This window comes from Paroedura picta, chromosome 2 (assembly GCF_049243985.1).
Source record: "Paroedura picta isolate Pp20150507F chromosome 2, Ppicta_v3.0, whole genome shotgun sequence".
Taxonomy (NCBI): domain Eukaryota; kingdom Metazoa; phylum Chordata; class Lepidosauria; order Squamata; family Gekkonidae; genus Paroedura; species Paroedura picta.
In genome coordinates, this window is record NC_135370.1 from 134,021,383 (window position 1) to 134,047,452 (window position 26,070).

General features: G+C 45.0%; 1 protein-coding gene and 1 long non-coding RNA gene across 6 annotated transcripts in view; both read left to right on the forward strand.

Annotated features, from left to right (window-relative positions):
- The first annotated feature begins 1,282 nt into the window (after nt 1–1,282).
- On the forward strand, nt 1,283–4,537 carry LOC143828801 (uncharacterized). Of its 2 annotated transcripts, XR_013227883.1 has the most exons (3): nt 1,283–1,339; nt 2,257–2,366; nt 3,631–4,537. It is a non-coding gene; the product is annotated as an uncharacterized LOC143828801 (long non-coding RNA). The 2 variants fall into 2 exon arrangements; XR_013227882.1 differs by lacking the exon at nt 1,283–1,339 and having other exon boundaries at nt 2,204–2,366.
- Nucleotides 4,538–15,758: 11,221 nt separating this feature from the next.
- The window catches only part of CCDC9B (coiled-coil domain containing 9B), a 93,129-nt gene continuing 82,817 nt past the window's right edge, over nt 15,759–26,070 (forward strand). The window contains exon 1 of one of the 4 annotated variants that reach the window (XM_077322900.1): nt 15,759–16,105. In XM_077322900.1, the coding sequence (XP_077179015.1) occupies nt 16,085–16,105 (21 nt within the window). In that variant the 5' untranslated portion in view covers nt 15,759–16,084. The remainder of the gene's footprint in view (nt 16,106–26,070) is intronic. The other 3 variants (XM_077322902.1, XM_077322898.1, XM_077322899.1) reach the window with 3 other exon arrangements.

Genomic DNA, 26,070 nt, shown 5'->3' on the forward strand with positions numbered 1-26,070 from the left:
AAAATTCTGTTGGTCTTAAAGGCCCTACTGGACTCTTTGTTCTGCTGCTTCAGACCAACACAGCTACCAGCCTAGGCCATCTGGAAGTGGGAAAACTTGGGCTGATTCCAGTCAGACATTCCCCACCCTTGCTCCCCCCCCCCCCCCGCCCTTGAGGATCACTTCTGTCATCTACCCTTGCAAAATGATCAACCACATAATGCATTCCAATATGACAAAATAGCAGCACCTTTCCAGCTTTCTCTTTTTTCCTTTAGGATTCCACTTCGTACTTGGTTTCAGTGAGATCTGGGACAGTCTGTGTGTACGTGTGTGGGGGAAATGGCGTGATAAAACAGCCCAAGTTTTAGTATTATCTTCTTTGGGTTGTTGTAGTTTTGCATTATGTGAGTGTTTTTTTTTAAGCATTTTGACTTCGAGGGGGGGGGTGATCAAATGAAACAAAATGGTGCTGGAAGAAGATTGGGAGTTTTCACCACGTGATGATTGACCAGTGGGGAGAAAAAGATTTATCACAAACCACGGAACTTCACAAATAGACATTGCACTAAATCACCAGGGCTCTGAACATAGCAACGATAATAGAACCAGAATCTTCAGGGTCCTTCTGAAAGGACACTGAGAACACAGCCAGTCCTAGGAAACAATGCCCAGTAACAGAGGGGAAGAGAAAGTCCAAATTTGAATTCATGGAAGTGCAAGGCTGCATCTCCAGTGGTTCTTGCTGCTGCTGCTTTTCTGGAGTCTGGCCTGGGCCTGCAAAGGAGTTTGCAGTTTTTCCTCAGCCAATCTTTGGTCCTTCTCTCTGCTGCTGCAGACCAGACGGACTGGCTCTAAAAAGAAGGTAGTAGGGGAAGTTCTAAAGGTCAACCTATCCCTGGCTGTTTGGCCCTCAACAGATCTACAAAGGAATGCACAATTTTCCTTCAGTCAACCTGAGTCATTGGCCAGGTTTTTTGGGCTGTGACTGAATGGCTCCAGCTGCCTGCCCATTGTCTCCCTGACCTTGGAACACTGGCGATTTGGATAATTTTCATGTTTGTGAAGAACTGCAAGGGATTAAAGGTGGTTAGAATTCCAGTATGGATGGTTAATTAGTCATTATTTCATTATTCAGGGGGTTGGGAGTGGGCCCCTGATTTCAAAAATGAGATCTCCACAGCAAACGTGAGCCAGTGGCCTATTGATTCCTTAAGTTCATTATGATCATATTGTTTTGGGGTGTATATTTGATAAGCCCATTTAATTTGTATGATGTATTTACTGATATAGTATTGTTTCACTATGTAGAAAATTCCGCTGCGGTGAAAGGATATTTAGATACAACACAGAGACTGAGGTATGTTTACAATGGGGGTACAAACATTCAATGTTAGAATTCCACTATGGATTATTAATCTGTCAATATTCAGAGGGTTGGGAGTGAGCCACTGATGAAGGCCCCCTAATTTCTGAAAATGAGAGAAAAAAAAACTGTTTTCGGGTTGACATTGATTTGGTCTGAGACAATAAACACACAGGAAATGGTTTTGAAAATTTTATAATAACCAGAACTTTATTGGACTGCCATACAGTTGTTTCTTCTCTTTGGTGGTACCTGAAGAAATTCTGCTGTTACAACTCATATCCAGACGACCGAGGTCTGTTCTCCTTTAGAAAATGGCTGTTTTAGAGGGTTGACTCCGTGGTCCTATTCCCTGCGGAGGACCCTCCCCTCCCCTCCCCTTCCCTTCCCAACCCATGCCTTCTTCCCCAAACCCACCCCAATCCTCAACACATAAGAAAATAGACAGCACCACACAGTAAGAAAGACACAAGACCACTGGAATATGCTTAAATTTATGTCATTTTATTGGACTAGTTTTAGATTTGTTTTAGGCCCACCTTTTAAGTCATTGGCTAGTTGCCCTCAATTCGGGGCCCCTGACCAATGAGGACAGTGCAGAGAAGGCGAAAAACCTGAGTCCAGGCCAACGTGGGCCGGATCTCAGGAAAAAATTCCTTCTCGGCTCCAATTTGGGCAGCCAGCTCTCAGCCTGCACTATCATCTTAAACCCTGGGCAGAGGGGAGGCCGAAAGGGTGGCCTTTTTATAGGGGAGCTCTGATGGCCTGGTGGGCGGGGGTTATTGTGAGGTCGGGGAGGGGGCTTGGCTGCATTGTGACTCAAGAAAGGGGCTGGGCAGCCCTCTGACCTGATTTCCATAGTCAGGTTAGTTGAGATGGGTCTGTAATTTTTCTTTTTAATCTTTGAATAGGGAATGAATTGATTTAAGTCATTTGTACCTCACCTTTCACCTAATGGGGACTCAAAGCAGCTTCTGTTGTTCTCTTCCCCTCCATTTGATCCTCACAACGACCCTATGAGGTAGGTGGATTGTGACTGGCCCTTGATTGCCATAGAGATTTCCAGGTATATTTATCAAGGACAGGTGTCTGTATACAACAAATCAGAAACCTCATCCTTTATAACAGCGGATCTCGTCAATCATGGAGCAAATTCAATGTCATATGACTCAAAATCTCCAGATGGGCAGGTTTGGAAACTCTTTATTCAGCTATTTACGGGTGGATTGGTTTACATCTGTGGTTTCTTGAGGGAGCAAGGCATAGAGTGGTCTGCTGTGGATTGTGAAATACCCAGAGATTTGAGGGGTGGAGCCAGATGGTGGTGGGATTTCAGGATGGAAATGGATTTCAGTGGGGTGTAAAGCCATGGAGTCCACCTCCCAAAGAGGCCTTTTGCCCCAGGCAAACTGATCTCCACTGCCTGGTACTCAGTGGTAATTCTGAGAGAACCCCAGCCACTGCCAGGAGGCTGGTAGCCTGCCGGAAGGGAGGGAGATCGGAAGCTGCCTCATCCTTCTCTGTAGCCACCAAGAGCCATCAGTGGGGTGGGCTCCCGGACCATGTCAGCACAGGCTGAGAAGAGGCTGCAATGCTGCCAACTGATTGACAGGTAGGGGAGGGGGAGCCAGAGTGGTCCCCAAGTCCAGGCTGGCTTGTCTGAGCCCTTTTACAATCTTTCCCCCATCTTTCTTGCAAATGCAGGCCCGACATCTCCTACACCCGATCACACATCCACTTTACCAGGATGACAAAGTCCGTTCCCCTGGAGAAAATGGATGCCCTGGAGGGTGGGCTCTCTCTCTGCCATTGTGTCCCAATGAGGTCCCTGCCCTCCCCTGATCTATCCCCAAATCTCCAGGAGTTCCCCACCTGTATCTGACAAGCCTCCCCATCAGTGGAGCAACCCTAATTCCCCTCCCCCAGTTCTCCAGACACTCATCAGAAATGGGTAAAGATGGGGTTGCTGGGTTTACACTGTCTCATGTGGGGGGTTTCAAGTGACAGCAACATTCATGGCTTGGCAAGATGTGACTGCTGCAAAAGCAAAGACATTCCTCGTGTTACTTAGTTTGTAATGCAGCAATATTTATCACAAAGCCCAGAGATGTTACATATGCAATCCAAGTTCTGCTAACATGGGCCTCGATGCAAATAAAGCATTGTTAAGCAACCAACTGGAGACTTATGGACCAATGAACTGGGCCCTTTGAGGACCAGTCAGGTTCTTATGGGGTTTAGCCAACCTGTGTATAATTTCATCCATTCCTGTGTTTCCTCTTCAGTGTTTGGTTGGTGCTTGGATTCAATCAAGAGCCGTGTTTTCGAAGACCTTGTAGTCTACTGAAGCTGCAGACTTAACGTTGGCAAAGAGGATGGGATCGCCATTCTTGTTCCACCATCCACAGGGAACTGCTGTCTTTGGCTGAGGTGCCAACCCAGAGAGAGAGAGACCTGGACCAGCCAGACTGAATCTGAATGGTGAAGTGCCCTCCCATGGGGAGAATGGGCCCAGCCAGTGCAGATCTGATTGGATGAGGTGCCATCCTAGAGAGAGACCGGGCCCAGCTAGAGCGAATCTGATTGGCTGAGGTGCCATCCCAGAGAGAGACCGGGCCCAGCTAGAGCAGATTTGATGGGCTGAGGTGCCATCCCAGAGAGAGACCTGGCCCAGCAATAGCTGAAACCACTGCGGTGCCTTAAGCCAAAAGGGCCGGGTGATTAGTCAAAACTATCTGCCTCCTACACGTCCACTAACGAAATCTGCAATGCTGTCCACCCCAAAATTCGAGCCTTTTGAGACTACTGGCATGGATGATTGGGAGTTGGACATCACTCACCTCGAGGTTATCTTGAGGCAAACGCTATTACAGTCCTTGCCAAGAAGAGGAGCACGCTACTCATTGTTTGCAGCCACTCGATATTCACACTAGCCCAGGATCTGTCAGTGGTCAAGCCTGCCAACGTTATAAAGGGCCTGTAAAACGGCACACATTATAAAAGGCCTGTAAAACAGCACGGGGGGGGGGGGAGAGAATTGGGCTCCCCCCCTTTCATCTTCTCACCTGGGGAAATATTAGATTTTTAAAAACTGAGTAACATTCTAATTTATTGATTGTAGCACTACTCTTGAGTAGAATTACTTGTTTTGAACGCCTTTTTAATCTTTGAATAAGGAATGAATTTATTTAAGTCATTTGTACCTCACCTTTCACCTAATGGGGACCCAAAGCAGCTTCTGTTGTTCTCCTCCCCTCCATTTGAACCTCACAACGACCCTATGAGGTAGGTGCAACTGAGAGATTGTGACTGGCCCTTGGTTGCCATAGACATTTCCAGGTATAGAGAACAGCATATATTTATCAAGGGCAGAGTCTGCACTTTGTTTATTCCATTGTCAATCCTGTTGAATCCAGATCACTTTGAACTCCGGTCTTCCTCTCCCCCCCCTCCCCCAATTGAAACAGGAATGTGTTCTGTACGTGGTTAGGGTAGTTCAGAAAGGGGGGGGGGAGAGTGAAGTCTCTTTCTTTTCTTGAAGGGGGAGGGGGAGAGGGGCCAAGCAGGGAGCCTCTTTCTTTTCTTGGAGGGGGGGGGGGTGAGGATCGAAAAAGGCAGAGAAGGGAGAAAAAATCCAGGACCGACAGAAGTTGAGGGAAATTAGGGGCTTCTCCTTTAAGGCAAGCTTGTCACATGAGCTGGTGTGGCCTATCAGAGGTTGTCTACCACAGAGTTTGCTTTCCCAATCCAGATTTGAAAAATATTGAGGGTTAAAAGCACTCTAAGATATCGCACAATAAAGGTAGGGTCACTCTGGAACAATCCTTCTTGCTGCAGAAGGAAAATTTAAATCACCCAGAATCCAAATGGAAATCACATTCTGTGTAGATGGCAGGGACTGAATTGATCTAGGATTGGAATAAAAGCTCCGTGCAGTTTACACCTGGAAATGGACCCAACAAACAAACAAACAAAGAAGCAAGCAAACAGTAGGATGCATTGACTTGGCCAGACCTGGATCTTGTCAGATCTTGGCTGCTATGCAGGACCTGGCTGGCCCTGAGTAGGACTGCCTTGGAAGTCCAGACTCAGAGTGGCTGCCCAGAGGTAGGCCATGTCATAACCACCTTTGTTTGGGTTTTGCCTTGGGAGCCCCACAGGGTTGCCGCAAGTCTGCTGTGAGTCGACAGCACTTTTCCCCAACATTTATTCATTGACTTACCAAAGCCATTCCTATCTTTCCTTTCCTTACAAGAAATGGTTCCTCGGTGGAGGTGGCTACACTAAAGCAGTGGCTACAATAAAGACACATTAAGTCATAAGAGGGTCCGTAATTTCTTTTTCAACAGCATCTTTACCTGCATGATTGAAACAACAGAACCAGCTACCAAAGCCATGTATAGCTATTACTCAATTGCACCATCGGCAAAGGTCCTCCTATAAAGGGCCATGTTCAGGGTATGGCGAGAGGGAGAGTGCTGGTGGAGTGAGGTGGCCTTTCCTTGGGAGTGAATGCCAGTGTCCTGATGCTTCCACAGGCAGTGCCCTCTCTCTTGCCCCCACCACGTTGCCTTAGACTGCAGGGGCACAAGGAGGAAGGCCTAAGTGCCCAGAGAGGCCTGTGCCTAGACCCTGGCATGGGTGGCAGGGCTGAGAACTGGCAGCGTGCACACCTCCCAGTTTGAGATGTTCCCTGCAAAATGGGATATGGATGAAGATGGAAGCTAACTGGAATCGAGTCGTCTCTATGGATACAGCACTCGGACAATCTGATTGTTCCAGATTCTTACATTCAGGCAAAACATAGAGGTCTGTTCCAACTGATTCTGGGTACAAAATCTTCCTCATAAATGTGCCCTGTTAAACAGACCAGGGCAAACATTTCTAATCCATATGGCAGATTTCAGCCCCAAAGCAAGTATAGTTGCTTGATAGATGCTTGAGAATGCAGTAGGTTTGGCACACTTCTGACCTCGGGTATCTTTACATCTATACTCAAGGTAGGTCAGTTTATTTAAAATCCTATTGCTGATTTTGCTACATAGTCTTTAAATGCCACCGGTACCGCTGGAACTGTTTGAGACGGAATCAGCGTAGCAAAACTGAAATTATGCTACTAATTTGCCATTTACTGCCCTCCAATGCATAATGGCTCTTGCAATATCCCCCTAAATGCACTAGGATCTGGAAAATGAGCTAGGAGTATGGAACAAAATCCATAGAAGGCACTGAAAGAGACATGGCTTATAGCTGTCCTAAGTGGTGAATTGAATTTCCAGCAGAACCTACATTTGCATTAAAGGATAAATGATGTAATGCTACAATTCAGTGTGGAATCTCCAGTGCAGGCAGGCATGAGGCTCCGGTTCTCTGGCTAAGCTATAATTGTTGCTAATTATGCCCATGGGAATAATGCCCACGACCAAGGGAAGTCTGCTTGAGCTCACTTTCTCCTCTGCAAATGGAAGGTCCTAAGATGAAGCTGTGCAGGTTTCAAGGCTGCAGGGGTCCAACAGATATACTTGGCAGACAAGTTGGAAACCAGTGAGTGGAATTCTGCTGGGACCCCTTCCTCCCCATGAACCCCCTTCTCTAAGTTAAGGTCTTCCTCAGAGGTTGTGTTTCAAGTGCCCTCAGCACTGGATGCTTGGCGTCTGCTGCAGGAGACAGATCCACTTTTTCAACGGGGTCTCTGAGGCTGGGGAGCCCCCTTTTCAAGGAGGCCCCCTTGGTCTTGCCCATCTAGAAGGCATATGGAAGCAGCACAATTTTCAGGACCCCCCTGTTAAATTTACCCCCCGCTGCTGTTTTTCTGTACTGTTGAGCAGGTTCACATCAGAACAGACTCTTTTGGGCTTTAAGAGCAAGAATCACAGCGGGGCTTTAGGAGCAAGAACCACAGTGGCCAAGTTATCCATGACCAGGAAAGGCCACAGCTGGTGAACCAGATGGAGGTAGGCACCAAAGCTGTTCAAGCTTCCACAGAAAAAAATGCTATGCTCAGTGCCATGGAATTGCTAGTTGTCAGCTCAAAGGATCACAATTTGACAAAGATGGTGTTGCACAACAGCCCTGCCCACAGCTTTTATTCTCTGCCTTGCACACATAGGCTTAACAGCACCGACAGAGGGACAATCCGGGGGCACCATCTAAAGTACATTCCGTGCCACAAAGCCCTTTGAAATCAGCAGGCATTAAGTGCATAATGAAGCCCCAAACAGCCTGAACAGGGCCCCGTTTAATCAGAAGTATTGATTCCAACAGGAGTTGAAGGGAAGTATGCTTAGAATTGCAGCCGTGCAGCCAGAGCTTATTCACAAGCAAGTCCTGTTGTTCTTAATCAACCTCATAGCATTCAACCGTCGTCTTTCTTAGGCGTGAGGAACGTTCAAGCTGTTTTTCTCTTCTCACGGTAGCACAGCACTGCGCTCATTCCCAACCACGGGGAAATTCAATGTGAGAAGCAAAGCAATTAGAGTTTGTTTTCTTTTTGTACCAAAGCTAAGGTTTTTATTCATTTATTCCCCACTTTTCTCCCCAGCAGGGACCCAAATCTACTTGCAATTGGAAAAACGGAGCCCAAGTCGGAGGAGGAGAGGGAAAGCTTTTGGGTGAAGAGCAAATCTTCTTCCTCTCTGCCAAATGTTCTGCCCAGCACTGAGCTCTGACCCTCAAGCTGAGAGCATGGAAGGACAGGAGCACCTGGGGGGTGGGGGGTGGCTCTGGCCTGAAGTACCTCAGAGCAAAGGAGACACAAACGCGGCCAGCAATTAGACAGCTGATGCTAGCCACTCAGCAGGCTCATCCCCCCTTCCTCCATGCCCAAGTGCAGTGTGATGCCTGCCCACGGCCTTTGTCTGTGCTGCAAATATATGGCCAGCCGTGCAGAGACAGATCACTTGGTCTCTCAAGGCCAGGAGGACATTCTGCTCTGACGGGCAGGGGGATGCCAGGGATTGAAGCCAGAGCCTTCTGCATGCAAAGGAATGACTGTCCCACAGCCACGGTTCCTCCCCAATGCCAGCGCTGCCAGGGAAATCACTGATATGTCCCAGAACATATTTAGACCCCCCCCCCACACACATACACTGTCCATTCCTCGATATCACCAGCATTCTGCCCAAAGGAAGACACATGAAAGTCAACGGAACAAGGAATTAAATAACGGCCAGGGCAGAGGCTGTGGACACCCTGGCATGGGCACAGGAGAGAATCCAGCAGTAGGAAGTACAGCAGGGAAATCTGAAAAACATGACACAAAAACAGGTGCATTAGCTTCCAGCAGGTACTAGCAAATGCCATTGTTTACTTCTTCTTGGCAATTTTCTATTGTTTTGGGTCCCTCTGGTGGCTGTTCTATGTAATGTCTTGGCATGAAAAAGGCTATCCATTTTACAAGGACCTTGGACAACCAAATGAATTGATGGATGAGAAGAAGAAGAGAGAAGTTGATTTTTTACACTCCACTTTTCACTACCTGAAGGAGTCTCAAAGCAGCTTGCAAACATCTTTCCCTTCCTGTCCCAGAACAGACACCCTGTGAGGTGGAGAGCTCTGAGAGAACTGCTTGTGCTCTGAGAGAACTGCTCTGTGGACAGCTCTAACAGAGCTGTGGGCAGCTCTTCCAGAGAAGACATCAGGGGCTCTACAGGCTTAATAGAAAAGACACCTGTCATCAAGTTACTTTCTTTTCCAGGATGGCAGAAGAGGACTGAATTTCTCAGATAACTTTCCAGAAGTCATAGTTTCCCAGACCTCTAATGGAGATGGCATATTGTGTATTTGAAATCTAGTTTGATTTTTTTGCTCCAAAGGACACACATTCCTTTCTGATTCTGCTCTTTCATATTGTGTGTGGTTTGATGGGGCAGAAGGCCTTGAGGCATTCTTATTTTGCTGTCATGTTACAGCTGACTCATGGCAGCCCCCCCCCCCCAGGGGTTTCCAAGGCAAGAGGTATGCTGTAGAGATTTGCCAAATTCGGCCTCTGCTCTTTGCTGTTGGGCACACCCAGGCAGGAGCAGGACTGAAAGGTCAGTCTCTGGTGTCCGTGTAATCATCAGACATGTCTTACATGTTCTGATGGTTAGGCCTAGTGTACCAAGGGCCTGGTCTATAGTCTAAGGCTAAACAGGGCATGAGAAAGAAGAAGAAGAAGAGGAAGAGGAAGAGGAAGAGGAAGAGGAAGAGGAAGAAGAAGAAGAAGAAGAAGAAGAAGAAGAAGAAGAAGAAGAAGAAGAAGAAGAAGAAGAAGAAGAAGAAGAAGAAGAGCATGCCAGCCTCCAGGTGGGACCTGGGCATCCCCTGGAATCACAGCTCATCTCCAGACTGCAGCGATCAGTTACCCCTGGAGAAAATGGCTGCTTTGGAGGGTAGACTCTATATGGCATTGCATACCTCACTGAGGTCCCTGACCTCCCCAGGTTCCTCCCCCAAATCCTCAGGAGTCTCCCAACCCGGATCTGATAATACAAACCTCTGCTACAAATGACATCTGAGCATCTATCTGCAGAGACTGGCTGTCCCCTCCAGCAAGATGTAGTGAGCAAGGTCAAGGCAGGTGCAAATGTAGCAGCCCATATCCTTCCCAGCATTCAGACTAAAGCAAATGAAATCCACCCTTGGATAGTACTGAGGCAGAGGGTTGCCTTCCCCAACGGTAAGTCCGCCGGCCGGCTTCCCCTCGCCCTCGGGAAAGGAGCAGGGATGCCGTGTCAAAGACGTGGTCTCCCTACCCCTTTCCCGCCCTGGGTCGCAGACGCAGCAAGGCTGGTCCTGGGGCCGGGACAAGGCCCCAGGTTGCGGGCGGGTGGGTGGGGGCCTTCTCCCGGCCCTGAGAACAGCCTCGCCATGTCGCAGATGCGGTGAGGCTTTTCCTGGGGCCGGGAGAAGGCCCCAGGTCGCGGCCGGATGGGCGGGTGGCCGCCTTCCTTCTCCCGGCCCCAGGAACAGCCTCACTGTGTCACAGACACGGCCAGGCTATTCCTGGGCCCGCCTTACGGCCCTGCCCGCTAACACCTGCTCTATTTTTCTTACAGCGGGCTTAAACTCTAGTCCTAGGTATAATATTCATTTTGAGTGTATTTACTTTGCTACATAAAGACAGATTGAAAATTGCCCATCAATCCCAATCCAAAGATATATCAGCAATTAGCTTTCTCTAGTCATCTGTGTCATAGCTCTAGGAATTGGTACATGGCGCATTATGATCATAGCAATGAAACGGAAAGAAAGCTATGTGTCTACAAGAACACAGTCTGGCCAAACTGCTGTGTACCTGCTTATGCTACCTTTCATGTTTTTCTCCTTCCACTCTTTATTTGATGGGTGGCACTAGACTTTATGGGGCAATGGGTGTGAGATGGTTTTGACTTTGATATATGAGAGAGTTAGGGTAGTCTCAGTTTTAGTCGGGTTTGTGTGTATGTCTATAATGGGAAAAATGAACAGCGGTGAAATAATGTTTTGAGACAAAACAACAAAAGCATTTCACTCCCCTTCCACCCAGCAAATACAGTATGGTCTGCCCCTTGAGAGTGGAGGCATTTCCTAGATCTGATTTCTTAACCACAAATTTATGTTACAGCCAAGTGATTAAAAGCTGGGACAGGACTTTCTGGATACAGTTCTAGATTTTTAGGGACTTTATTTGTGGATGTTTGGGCTCCAGGGCAATAACAAGTATAGCAAGTTTTTAGGAATGTATTAGCCAGCCAACACATATATTAGAGCAGCCAGTGCTCAAATTTTAATTAAAGTGCAACCGCTCAAGTTGACCGAGGTAGCCAGACACAGTCACACCCCTGTGTTGGTGGGACAAAGTTCCATAGACTTGGATCTAGCTGTTCTACTCGAGAGTGACACAGCTATCTTCTGAATCTATTACCGTCTGAGGAAAGGAAGTCCAGCTGGCTTTAGATCTGGGTTTGCTGGGACAATCACAATAACCATACTGAACAATAGTTAAAGGTAAATTGGCATTTGTTACAAATGGAGCACTTCCTCAAGTTTCTGTGGCTGTATCCTGTTCCTAAAATGTAACTCCAGCATCAGATATAATTCAGATGGCTAATAGAATAGAATGCGGGTACAGCAGAGGGCGAGGAGGGGGTTGTTTTTATGACCAAAATGCTCTTTCCATCCCAGATGCTTTCCCGCTCTGGGTTAAAACATTTAGCGACCCATGCAAGAAAGGATCTTGGAAGAGATTACTCTGATGGAAAAAAGTGCCCTGTGGCGAAAGGGCTGGTGACCATCTCTGGGTCTGCTCCTGCTGGGATCAGATGCTCAGGCCTCCAAGGGAAGGGACAAGGCTGTCTCTTGAGTGATAGATGAAAACCCATGGTACATGGCTGCTGTCGGAAGAGATTTGATGCAGTGAGAGTTGCTTACCTTTCCCCTTCTTATGAAGCCCCAAATACCTCCCCCCGTGCTGTTCTTGGGAGACCCCCAGAAACAGCTTGAGGAGGGAACTGGAGGCCATGAGGAGGGATTTGTAAAAACTCTGCACTCTGCCATTACCAGAATTCTTTTGTGAGATCCCGCCACATATCTCCAAAGAACTGCACATATCCCTAAAGTACTGAAAATAGAATGGTATGAGTTGTGGGATAACACATCATTCCCAAATGCTAACTGAAATTATTCACCGAATACCAGTGCAAGCAACAAAAAGAGACCAAAGGGAGGTTGGCAAGGAAAGAAGTTTTGTAATTTTTTTCCAGAAATTATATTGCATTTGCTATAGAAACTGAATACCAGTGATCCTCATGCAAACAAAACACATTGCCTCTACAGCAGATGCGTCTTGCATTTTTGTAAGCACAAAATATTTCTGACTGCTCAAAAAGCGCAGTGTCTCTGGAATTCTTTCTCTGCCTGGTCAAAATACGAGAGGACAAACAAGTGAACAAGCTGAGTTGCTTAGTGGAGAGGCTGAGGTAGGACATCTGCTTTGCTTTGCAGGATGTCCCTGGTTCAGCCTCTGGCGTTTAGAGGTAAAAGGATTAGTTAGCTGATGACATGAACGATCCGTGGCTCTGTGGTGGAGCATCTGCACTGTGGCCAGAAGGTCCTAAATTCAGTCTCTGGTATGTCCAGTCAAAAAGGAGCAGGTTGTAGGTGATGTGAAACAGGGGTAGTCAACCTGTGGTCCTCCAGATGTCCATGGACTACAATTCCCATGAGCCCCTGGCAGCAAATGCCACACCTGTGTGCAGTTCTGGAGGCCTCACTTCAAGAAGGATGTAGATAAAATTGAAAGGGTACAGAGGAGAGCGATGAGGATGATCTGGGGCCAAGGGACCAAGCCCTATGAAGATAGGTTGAGGGACTTGGGAATGTTCAGCCTGGAGAAAAGGAGGTTGAGAGGGGACATGATAGCCCTCTTTAAGTATTTGAAAGGTTGTCACTTGGAGGAGGACAGGATGCTGTTTCTGCTGGCTGCAATGGAGAGGGCACGCAGTAATGGGTTTAAACTTCAAGTACAACGATATAGGCTAGATATCAGGAAAAAGTTTTTCACAGTCAGAGTAGTTCAGCAGTGGAATAGGCTGCCTAAGGAGGTGGTGAGCTCCCCATCACTGGCAGTCTTCAAGCAAAGGTTGGATACACACTTTTCTTGGATGCTTTAGGATGCTTTGGGCTGATCCTGTGTAGAGCAGGGGGTTGGACTAGATGGCCTGTATGGCCCCTTCCAACTCTATGATTCTATGATTTTCTATGATTTTCCTATGATTTTCTTTCTACCCCTGACGTGAAAGACCTCTACTAGAGACTTTGGAGATCTGCTGCCAGGCAGAGTAGAGAAGATCTCGATAGACCAATGGCCTGACTCAGAAAGAGGCATTTTCATGTTCAATAAGAACAACAATAATAAATGTGGAAACTCCATCTGCAACCTGCTCATTAAAAAAAATAAACGAGAAAAAGTTTTTAAAAAGTAAATGCAGAGACATGTTTGGAGGGCAGGAAACTGAAGCAATATTTTGAATCTGGGCACAAGCAGGAGGAGGCACAGCCTTCCCAGGGCCAACTCCAGAGGGTCTGTAACATGAATCCGCCATACAGTCTAGCTGGACTGGGGAAGTAACATGCTGAATCCACACACCTGCTCCTGCCAATATATGTGCTGGGAACTGGCAGGAACTTTCCATCCTCATCACAATGCCTCTGGACTCTGAATGCTGAGCTGCTCCTGTTGAGAGCTGAAAACTGAAATCTGCTGGATTGTCTGTCCTCTGTCCTGGTGCCTGGTGGGCTATCTACTGTAATCAGTTTATGATGAGAGGAAGGAAAGCACAAGTGAGGTGGTCAGAGCAAGGATCTATGAGAAAAAGCTGGAAGAGTCTGGGGCTTGCCAATTTAGAAAAGACGTAATTAATGTGTGTGTGTGTGTGTAGGGGGGAACACATGATAGAGCAGCCTTTCTCAACCTTTTTACTGTTGAGAACCCCCTGAACCAATCTTCAGGCTTTGAGAAACCCTGGAAGTGAAGCCAGCAGGCCACTCGCAAGACACTCCCACTGGATATGACATCACCAGGCCACTCGTACAGCACAGGAAGTGGCAGCACAGAAATATTTTTTCAGATGATTTGTGAACAGAACTATAACTGCACTCTGAGTTGCCTATCAGTTTGCTCTTCTTCAGCAAAGGAAGCCTGCAGTGGGAGCCTACAAAAACAGGGCTGAGCAGCCTATGCTGGGCTGTCACCTCCCCCCCTCTGCCATGCCAGAAACAGGGTGGAGCAGGCCTATGTTACTTACCTCTCTGGACTCCCATCAGTATAAGGTGACCAGATTGTCCCATTTTTTGAGGGACATATGGGGGTACCTGGCAAATTATACTTATGTTGAAATTAAAATGTATATATTACAATATTATTTTTGCATTCTATGCGTTCTATGAAACTTTTTGTTGCTCCATAAAGACCAAATTTTTAATCAAGACCCCCCCCCCAGTCAATGGTGTCCTGCTTTATCAATGTTAAAATCTGGTCACCTTACATCAGTACCGTGTGCAATGAGCCTTGGCCAGCAAGGATTTGTATGGCCAGGGCCCCTTCCCTTCCCACCCCCTCCGGATACATCATTTGCCATTTTGAGGGTGGGGGGGTGGGTCGACATGCTCAGATATGGTCATATCACCCAATAAACTTGAAATTTAAATAAATATATTAAAATTATCTCCCACCCAATTCTCTGTTTATTATTGTTATACCTGTTACCTTTCATTCATAATAATCAGTGAGTTTGATGTATTCTATTACGTTTTATGTGAACCACCTTGAGCCTTAGGGGAGGGCAGTATACAAATGTAAGAAATAAATAAATAGGCAAAATGTTTCTCCCTCTCCAAAAATACTACAACTTGGGGACATCCAAGGAAACTGATGAGCAGTAGTTTCAGGATGGACAAAAGACAACACTACCTCACACAGAAAGTGATTAAAATGTAGAATTCGCTGCCAGAGAATGTTGTGAATAGGAGGTGTTAAAAAAAACAACTCTTTTTCTCCAACCCCCAAATCGGTTGGCCTCCTTTGTAATTTTCCCACCTCTGCAATGGTCTTTTTTGAGATTTGAGGACCAACTCTGTATACAGTATTCCAAATGAGGACTCACCATAAAACTATAGAGGGGCATTATATTATTGGGTCTTTCATTTCCAATTTCTTTTCTAATAATCCCCAACACAGAGTTTGCCTTTTTCACTGTTGCAGCACACTGGGTTGACAAACATGGCAGGAGGTGGATTGATTCACCCACTCCAACAATGGGAATGACCTGTAGAAAATGAAGAGGGAATGAAGAGGATCCTTGGTGTAGTGGTTAGGAGTGCTGATTTCTAGTCTGGTGATCTGGGTTTGATTCCCCGCTCCCCCACATACAACCAGCTGGGTGACCTTGGGCTCTCACAGCACTGATAAAGCTGTTCTGACTGAGCAATGATATCAGGGCTCTCTCAGCCTCACCCACCCCACAGGGTGTCTGTTGTGGGGAGAGGAAAGGGAAGGTGAATGTAAGCTGCTTTGAGCCTCCTTCAGGTAGAGAAAAGTGGCATATAAGAACCAGCTCTTCTTCAAAGCTGTTCTGACCAAGCCGTAATATCAGGGTTCTCTCAGCCTCACCTACCTCACTGGGTGTCCTTTGTGGGGAGAGGAAAGGGAAGGCGATTGTAAGCTGCTTTGAGGCTCCTTCTGGTAGAGAAAAGCGGCATATAAGAATCAGCCCTTCTTCTTGTACAACTATTTCTTGTCACAAACATTAACATGAAAAACTATTTGAGTTCCAGTTCATAAAATTTTCTGGACAGAGAGCTGAACTTCTGCCCACCAGCTGAAGCGCTGTCTGTTCACTAATGCAACATCAACCCTATGAACGGCTGCATGTTAAGTCTGGTGGTTGATGCACAAATGTGCCCTGGTCTGCTTTTTCCCCAGCATGTTTTTTTCCTCTAGGGGTGTTGGTCTTGGGGAGTGAAAGGAAGCCTTCAAGAGCAGGGAAGAGGTGCCTCTCCAGTGAAAGGCGACTGAAAAGTGTCGGGGAAGGCAGAAGCGCTCCAACGGCCTGCCTCTGCTGTGGAATATTAGGCAGCCAGTGCTCTTGGCTGGGAGCCCAGACCGGGCTTTTGTAATCAAAACATGATCTTGTATGCTGTGCAACCAGCACTGAGAAAGGCCGGCTGATGTCTCTCCTCATGTAGCTCTGCTGTGGAATCCGCCGAGCTCCACCACCGATGTCCAAAATGCAGCGATCTGTGAGTGCTGCCTTTGTTGTGACTGGGAGGGGGACGGGGGATTCATTCCCGTATTAAGGAAAGCCAAAAACAGACTTTAAAAAATTGCGTGGTCATTTTGGGGTATGTTGCATTTGGCCACCTGACATGAATCTGAGAGGAGATCAGCCCTGACTGCTCTTTAGAAGGCCAGATCCTGAAGATGAAACTCAAATATTTTGGCCACCTCATGAGAAGGAAGGACTCCCTGGAGAAGAGCCTAATGCTGGGAGCGATCGAGGGCAAAAGAAGAAGGGGACGACAGAGAATGAGGTGGCTGGATGGAGTCACTGAAGCAGTAGGTGCAAACTTAAATGGACTCCGGGGAATGGTAGAGGACAGGAAAGCCTGGAGGATCATTGTCCATGGGGTCGCGATGGGTCGGACACGACTTCGCACATAACAACAACAACATGAATCTGAAAGATGTGGGAAAGCAGAAAGAAAAAAAAGAAGGATGGGGGGGGGAGAAAGGGGGGGTATCTTTCATTCAGCAGGTTTTGGTGTGACTACCACCTCAGACTAGGCTGAATCAGGGAGACGTGGGGGGATAAATACCAGAAAGCCGGGTAATGACAGACATTTCCCATGCCAAGACAGAGAGTCTGGAGCGGCATCTGTCAGAGCAAAGACCGAGAATATTTATTAGAGAGCTTGCGCACGGGCTGCCAGAGAGAATCGCTCGGCTGGGGCCCCATCCTTGTCTTTCCTTTCTCCTCTCCCCTGCCTCCAGTCTTTTCTGGTTTCTCTTGGAAATCTTTCCCATTGTTGCTTTGGAAATCACACAGGGAAATGGTGTGGGCAGACCCATGTTTGGTGTGGAAATACTGCCCATCTAAGAGTGAACATGAGGTGAGGAATACAATGGAAAAATCTCCATAAAGATTCCATTAATAACTTGTTGTTCTGCTCCCCTCCCACCTTGTTTTGGATGCCTTTTAAGAGAGAAAGATTGCTGCGAATGTCCAGCTCTGCCTCCCCTTCTTTCCTGTGGGCCTCCCTGAAAGATCAGGCACTGCTTTCTGATCCCCAGCCATTGCATGGTAGTGCTGCCAAAGCCATTTATAACTCTGTGGCCTAGTCACTATGGCATACAGACAGGGGTGGGGTGGGGGGCTTTATACCAGCATGGGGTGTCAGAGTCCCTTTCCATTCTGGCATTCTTTCTAGCTAGCCTGGCAGCAGAAGCATCCTCTTGTTCCTGACTAGAGCACAATAACAGAGGATGGAGGGGGGGGGGGAATGCTGACCACGCTTCCGTGGGCTGGCCACTGTACATAGGCAGGGGATCTGTGTCAAGCCTCAAAGTGCTGCTTTGCAGTTCTACTGAGGTAATTCAGTTGGACCTTTGTTATTGTTGTTGTTTGGGGGGGAGGGGGAGGAAATGGATGAGTAGCGAGATTTCTTCTCTAGTCACAAATATTGAAGCAATTTCAGTTAACAGTACAAGGAGGCTGACAAGATGGTTGTATCAGTTGGTCACACTTCTTTGGGTTATGACAGAAGAGCTCCCCAAATTTTGCATTCTTAGTTATTAGAACATTTATACCCCATTTATAAATGTTTGTGGCTCAAGGTGACTTAAAATTTTAACACATACAAAAAAACTCTACACCCCCCTCCAAAATGCCTGCAGCCTAAGCACTGTTAAACCTCCATAAATAAAAGGACCTCAGAGGAAGAAGAATCATTTTTATATCCCACTTTTCACTACCTGAAGGAGTCTCAAAGCAGCTCACAATCGCCTTCCCTTCCTCTCCCCTTAGCAGACAAACTGCGCAGGTGGAGTGAGAGCTCTCTGAGAGGACTGTGGCTGTCCCAAAGTCACCCATCTGGCTGCATGTGGAGGATGTGGGGAATCAAATCCAGTTCTCCAGATTAGTTGCTGCCACTCTTAACCATTATACCATGGCTGCAAGCAGAAGTCCACATTGGTGCACAGGACAGATGGGAGACAGGTGATCCTTCCAATCCACATGATAATTTTTCTTTCTTTCTTTCTTTCTTTCTTTCTTTCTTTCTTTCTTTCTTTCTTTCTTTCTTTCTTTCTTTCTTTCTTTCTTTCTTTCTTTCTTTCTTTCTTTCTTTCTTTCTTTCTTTCTTTCTTTCTATACCGCCCTCCCGAGAGGCTCAGGGCGGTTTATAACTTGATTTATATCCCACCACTCCCACTTCGTATGTCCAAGTATTTTGTATGTTCAAGTACTTCCACCCATTTCTCCCGTGACGGAAGCAGTAGCACAGATGAATCAGAAATTTATTCAAATTCTTTGGCTATTACAGTCTGTAGCTTGTTTCCTGGGCTAAAAATGGTGCTACTCCATCTGCTCAGTGGACCACAGGAGCACTTGGGGCGCCAGGTGGGTTTTGAGCCTGGCCTGAAACAATGAGTGTGTGTGTGTGGGGAGGGGGGAGCCTTCTGTAGGACCAGGTGGCTTCACCTAGGGACTTTAATGCAATCTTTGCTATCGTGCAAATGACTGAGAGTGGCTAAGAGTATGTGCTTCTCCTGTGCAAGGTCTTTAGCTCAGTCCCTGGTATGTCCAGTTAAAGGATCCCATCTCAAATGCTGGGAAAGGCCTTGCACTTCTTGAAACTCTAGAGAGCTGCTGCCAGTCAGTTTATCTTGTTCATTAATTCACATTCATTCATTTATTCACTCAGAGCAATTCTATCCCTCCCTTCCTGCAAAGCGCTCAGGGTGGCATACATCGTACATTTTATTTTCACAATAACCCTATTAGGTTAAGAGACAATGTTAGGTTAAGAGACAATGATTGGTCATCATAGGGTTGCCAGTTCCTAGGTGGGACCCAGGGATCCCCCAGTTTTATAGCTCATCTCCAGAATAAAGAGATCAGTTCCCCTGGAAAAAATGGCTGGTTCATTGAACTCCACTGAGATCCCTCCCTAAACAAAATCTCGCCAACCTGGCTCTACCCCCAAAGTCAAAAGGTTGTATATCTGTACTATATAAATCAGGGTTTCTCAGCCAGGGTTTCATGAATGGGTTTCTCAAATGGGTCCGAGTTAATTAATTAAAAATATTTTTTAAAATTTGTTAAACATTTATTGGATGATAGGGCTATATATGGTCATGTTGACATGCCCACCCCCTCCCAAAATGGCCAATTATGGGCCTGGAGAGATTGGGATGTGGAGAGGCCCTTGGTGGGTGAGTACACAGCTATGCTTCTCAACCATCTTTTGCACAATTGTACTACTTCTGGGGTTTTTCAAAGCCTGAAGAATGTTTCAGGGGCTTCTTGATGGTAAAAAAGTTGAGAAAAGCTGATGTAAATCATAAAATTATATAAACATTTATTATGCATAACTTACAAAATTAAGAAATTAAAAACATACACAAAGCTTACAGGCCACTCATAAAAAACAAAACAATATGTGCCATACAATTTTGAACCTCAGACCTAACATATTTTGACCCAAAATGGGCCTTCTTCAGAAGTCTAATTATGGACACACATAATGATAAAAAGCAGCCAAGAAGATAAACAGTTATAGAACCTGTAAAAAATAAAAAATTGAAATAATTATTTTATATATGAGTAAATCTAAACAACTCAAATAACACTATAAAAACACAGAGCTTCCTTTTTGGGATGGCAAAATCAATTAAACTGGAACTGATAGGAAATATCCATTTAACAGATAATGTAAAACATTGGAAAGATGGAATGAATTGTTACTGAGAAGAGGAAGAAGAAGAAGAAATTGTGTTGGGAAAAGGGGGAAAAAAAGATAAATTACCATCTCTCAAGCTGCTTGACAGTGCCAGTACGTGCCCATGAAGCTGGTGCATATGTGAAAGCAAGTGAAGTACTTAGCTCTTGGGGAAAATTTATATTCTGAGAGGATGATGCGATAGTGCTGCCAGGAGGCTAGATGTGGCCTGTTGGAACCAGTCATAACCAGAGAAGGGGGAAATCCCCAAATCCCACCCACTCCTGGCTCCACCCCCAAAGACTCCAGGCATTTCTGAAAACAGACCTGGCAACCCTATCACCCAGTGAGTTTCATGGCAAGTGGGGGTTTGAATTTGTTCCTAGTCTAGCACTCAAACCACTATAATGTTTAGCTAGATGGACCATTTGCCTGATGGTATGAGGCAGGGTCTGATTTTATGGCCAAGGTATTTACAGTAGCAATGGCAAACATGACAGATATAAAAAGTGCCTTCACAGCATAGATTTCAGTGGAGATATCAGCTGGTTGGTGGCTTGACATAATCTCTGAGGCAGGGAGACAAAAACTACACTGGAGAAGGGCCCTATCCCTGTTTAACTCAAGGGGAGCAGGGTGTGTGTGTGTGGGGGGGGAGAAGGGAAGTAGAGCAGGCCTCTGGCTGCACAGTCCAACAGGAAGGACCCGTCAGCCAAACAGCCAGAGAAAGAATATGGCCAAGCTGATGATGGTAAATCCAACAACTGTTTATTGTGCTTCACAACAGAACCAAAACAAGCCCTGGGAATCTTAAGCTCGTTTTCAAACATATTGTCTTCTTCATTAACTCTATGACTAAAAATAAATGTACATTGTCTATTACAGAATGAATATCCCGTAAACCTTAAATAAAGATTATTACTATTGCTGCCTACCTTTTGTTTATATAATATGCAATATGTAATTCAATGTCATAGGTCTCAAAAATATTTCTGCTAGAAATGTTATACATCATTATTTAAACCTTCAGAATAATCAGTACTGATGACCTCAAAACAAAATTACATCACTCATAAGAATCATACCTTGTAGTTACCAATGGTTGAAAATGAGTTTTAAGTTCCCAGGATTCGTTTTGGCTCTATTGTGAAGTACGATAAACATTTGTTGGATTTGCCATCATCAGCTTGGTTGTACAGCTTAGTTGTACTGCACAGGCCTGGAGCCACTCCTCAGTTAGGGCCCGGCTGCCCCTGCTCGGGGGAGCAGCCTGCCAAGCCATTGGCCCACTATAGGGTGGCCAGCTCTTAAATGGCCATTCCCAGGAACTTGGAGGGGGCAGGGGCTATGGAAGTCAATGCTGCTTTGAAGGGTGGACTCTATTCCAACCTGAGGGAAACTCTCCCTTCCCTAAACCCTGCCCTCCTCGTGCCCCATACCCAAATATCCCACAATTTTCAAACCAAGAGTAGGCAATTCTGTTTGGGCTTCCTTATGATGAAGGGGGGGGGGAAAGATTTTTCTTAACAAAGGCACAATGGAAGCCAACCTTTAGTTGAGTTTAGCAAATGTTCCTCATCATAAATATCATTCCTAGTGGAAATGGAGGTTTAATTAGGAGATGTTAAAACTTTCAGGTGAATTATTTTAAATCATTCAGATAAATCAGTAGGTAGTTTTGGATATACTGCAGTGTTTTTATTGACAGCTGCAGACTCTGACTCCCCTGGGGTGGACTGTGGCATGGTATCCTGCAACATTTACTGCCTGGAGCTTATCTTAATACATGTACCTAAAGGTCAAAACATTATTTTTCTCTGTGCAATATGTCTGGTGCTAAGCCTACCTAATTTTTATACAACAAAGTGCCAATTACACATAATTGCTAAGCTGGTTAAAAATTGTAAAAAATAAAGAACTATCTTGCATAGTTATAAAAAACAACAGGTTGTACTGTGATATGATGGGCCTAGATTCCTGATAGCTCTTTCAGAATATGACTTCACCACAGCATTTTTGTTGCTTTGGAATGGAAAGGCGCCTGGAATGGAAAGACTGCACCTGGTTCTGCTTCCATTCCATGCATTTAAATGCTCAACCCTTCCCTTCCCTTCCCTTCTAATTATGAATGCAGCACACCCTTGCAGACTTGTACCAGATTTTCAGGAATCCAAAAACTCTGGTCAGGGAAGTTTAAATCTAATTTAAGACAGTTATGTAAAATTGTCTTGAAAATTCCTCATTTGGGAGAAGGTATCAGCTCACTCTGTTTGGCAGCATGATGGATGGTCATTTAAAATATCAAATATTTCATTATTCTGCAGAATTAAGAAACCTTGCAGTATTCCTCATGACAAAAATGTGCAGAGTAGGCTTAAACAGAGTCAGCATTCACTTACTTAAAAAAATAAAGCATTTCTGAACTATTAGAAGCTTGCTGCTGAAAAAAAATATTATGTAGTTCAAATCATTATTTGAAATCCAGCCTGTTTCCCCACTGTTTTTGCCCTGAGTTCTTCTCAGTATTTTCAGGGTGCAGGGTAGTATCTGTGGGAGAAGGCAAACCTGGTGGAATGTTCTTATCTACAGCTCTGGTTCTCAGCTAGCAATACATGTACCACTATTGAGATTCAGAAGTAATCCAAATGAGATGCTGAATTTTCATAACTACTGTTAATGATTTGCTCATCCTCAGTCCCCATGTCACATCTTGCTGACCCTACCTGCTATGGATTAATTATACTTTTGTGAACTTTTGGCACTCTACTAGAATGCCTGTAAAATGGCGCATTCTGACATCAAACTGGAAGTGATGTCATCACATTAGGCCGATTGCTCTGGGACTCAGCCAAATGTCTATGCTCCGACCACAGAGTTTTGTGTGAATTCTGGAATGCTGCATTAATGTCATGATGTCATTTCTGGTTCTTCAGTGGAAGTGCTGTTATGTTTGGTTGAGGCCAGGGTGGTGACCGGAGTTTTGAACTGTGAACCCTGCCCTCTTTTTAACGATCAAGAGCCCCCGGGTCATCTTTGCCTAGGGTCATCAGCATGGGCCCATAGGCTGGAACAGTGAGGTTGGGTTAGAAGGACTATAATCCTAAACAGGCTGTCATCTGTCATTGCATATGTTGTTCATTTGTTTGTATGGGGGTTTTATGGGGGGGTTATATGGAAATTTTATTGTTTTAATCTGTGAACCACTATGTCAAGAGTGACAGTATGGAAAATGGAAAAATAAATAAATTTGATGTGACTCCAAACAGCCCCTCCCATTTCCCCCTCTGGCCTATCAAGCAGCAGGGAATGGGAGGCCCATGCCAGGAGGACCTTCCCCTACATAAATAGATGTCCTTCTTGGAAAAAATAGACTTAAAATGGGCTTTTGTTTCTATGATAGCGAGGCCCAAGTTCTTTGATACAGTGATTAGTGGAATGTCAAATATGAAATGCTGAGAACCATTGTTCTACACAATGGTTAATTTATCAGAAGCACTCAAAGTCTAAGCTTAGTAACCCCTCAGTGTCCTCCCTTTTGCCAGGACCATACATTCTTTCCTTTATCTAGGATAGTGTTTACCATTCCACAGGATAATTTTTTTTCTGGACTCTTTCCCCTCAACAATCTACCATAGGGTTGCCTGCTCTGGGTTGAGAAATACCTAGAGACTTTGGGGGTGGAGCTGGGATTGGGCAGGATTTGGGGCAGGGAAGGACCTCAGTTTAGTATAATGCTGTTGAGTCCACTATAGATATCTGAGCGCACCCTCTAAAATATGTACTTCCAGAGGCCACCACTCTGCTTTCGCCCTGCTCTAAATCACCAGTGCCTTCCCACATGTGTCGACAGATACCTTTACACTAGAAAGACTAGTTGGAGCAGCACCTAACAGGTTTTTCTTTGCCACCCAGCAAGCCCTTTGATTTTATACATGAGTGCATTCCTCACAATAATTTGACCACTGAGGAAGACCCCTCGGAGTCAAAATGCTTTTGGTCCATTCTATTTTGGTCTATTCCACGCGCAGTTAGAAATGTGATGTTTTTAAATTGTGATGATCATGTTTTTAATATGTTGAACTAGTGCACTTTATGTAATAAATATTTGAAAAATTTTAAAATTATTTTTGCAGCTCAACCCTTGGGTTCCTAACTTTGTAGGCTAAGGTATTATTAATGAAAGGTGTGGGAAGACTATTCTAAAACTGCAAGACATGTCCTGTCCTAATGAAAAAATGAAGTAAGGAATAAGGCAGAACAAGTTTAGTCTCAATACACCTACCTCAAGAACTGCCAGACAAAATAATACAACTAGTAGGATATGATTCTGTCAAGATGCAGGTATAAAATTCAAGCTTGGTATTTGACACTTCAGAGCATCATGACTTCTCCTGATGAGGTTATTTGAAGTTTGACAAGAATGTTCGTAGGAAGGGATTGTGTTTGAACGGCTCAAACATCCCAGATATCACAGGCTGTTGGCAGACAATCTGATTCTAAATACAGACTCCATTATGGCATGCCCATATCATGCAACGACAAATACAAAAGCACATCACTTGACTCATAGTCTGAGCTCTGATTTTTTTAAATAGAAAAATAACATATCTGTGAATAAAATCCAATAGATTAAAAAAAAGATGCTAGTGAAACTGGGTTTTAGCATCTGTATTGAATTAACAGGGAGCCTCATTTCCCTCTTTGATTGCTGTCCTTAAGGTTCTCATTCTAATCAATATTATGTTAGCCTTCCATGGCAGAGGCACTCAAAAAGGTTCAGAAAAGAGCAGTCCAATAATTTGGAAGATCTTCTCTACAAGGAAAGCACAATGTGTGTGTGTGTGTGTGTGTGTGTGTGTGTGAGAGAGAGAGAGAGAGAGAGAGAGAGAGAGAGAGAGAGAGGACAGGGGCACTATCGAATATATATAGAATATGCCTAGCAGGGAGAAATCTTTTTATTTCTCTTCCTTATATAAGAACTTGGAGTCATCAAATGAAACAGATGGCTCAGTATAGACAAAAGAGTACTTCCTCACCAAAATCATAATTCATGTAGTGATGACTTTAGACAAGTTTATGGAGTATAGGCATGCAAGTTGTTGTTACTTGTCTTGGCTCAGAGAACCCTCTATGTTGAGAGGCAGAATCTTGTGAGCCTATGGGCCATTGTGGGAAACGAGATGCTGAACTAGCTGGATCTTTCTCTCTATAGATTGATCAGGTATGCAGAGCTTACTTTTTCAATGAATCCCTGGGTATTTTTTTCCATTGATTTACATTTCCTCTTCTGTGGTATTTAAGATATGTCCAGCGAAGACAACATGTCTGAAGCATAAGATATTTTGTATTTAGGCTAGGAATTCCCACTTCCTTTAGAATATTTTCAAGGTATCACACTGATATGAGACAAAAATGGAAACTATTGGCAAGTTTCCATGTTCTTCTTTCTATTGGGAAGTTTCAGTATTTGACATTTTCACTGTCTGAATTTTTAAAAATATATTCTCTGTGAGAAACCCTACTTCTATGTTGCCTTGAGAGCCAATTTAGCTAAGAGCACAGTATAAACTGTTTAAATAAATCAAATGAGATGTCATTCTACTGCAGTTTGTTGTTATTGTCTATAAATATTATACCTGGCCAAATCAGCTTTATCGGTATCTATTGACAGATTGCCTCCAGTAGATTATGAAATTAGAATTCTGTGGAGGTTTTATGTGGGCCCCAATCCTGTTACTACTACTTTAATATGAAATTCGGATTGAGTTTCAAGTATACCTGCTTTTAAAAAAGACATGAAGATTGTTTCTCGATCCATTTTTAATTCCTGTTTTTAAAACTTCCATGGTTCTGAGCATCCTCCCTTATTTTAAATGTTATTTACATATTTTATTTCCCCAGTGGGGATCTAAAGTGGCTTAGAAATGAGGAAAAATGAAAACACTCTTTACAAAACTATAATTTAAATAAGCAAACAGCAAAGACAAGAAAACAATAGCATGCATCACATCCCAGGTAAGTGTTGGATCTGCTGGCCTGGTTCATTGAAGGCCTCAGGCTACAAGGCAAGGCCCAAGAGCCCTTTGGCTTGTGCCTCTGGCTACACCCAGGTGAAATACCTGAACCAAGGTGGCAAGAACCTCATCCTAGAGCTCCCAACCTTCCTCCCCTTAGGCTTGCCAACTCCAAACTGGGGAATTCCTGGAAAATTGGGGGTAGAGTTTGGGAAAGGTGGAACCTCAGCCGAGTATAATGTCACAGATGTC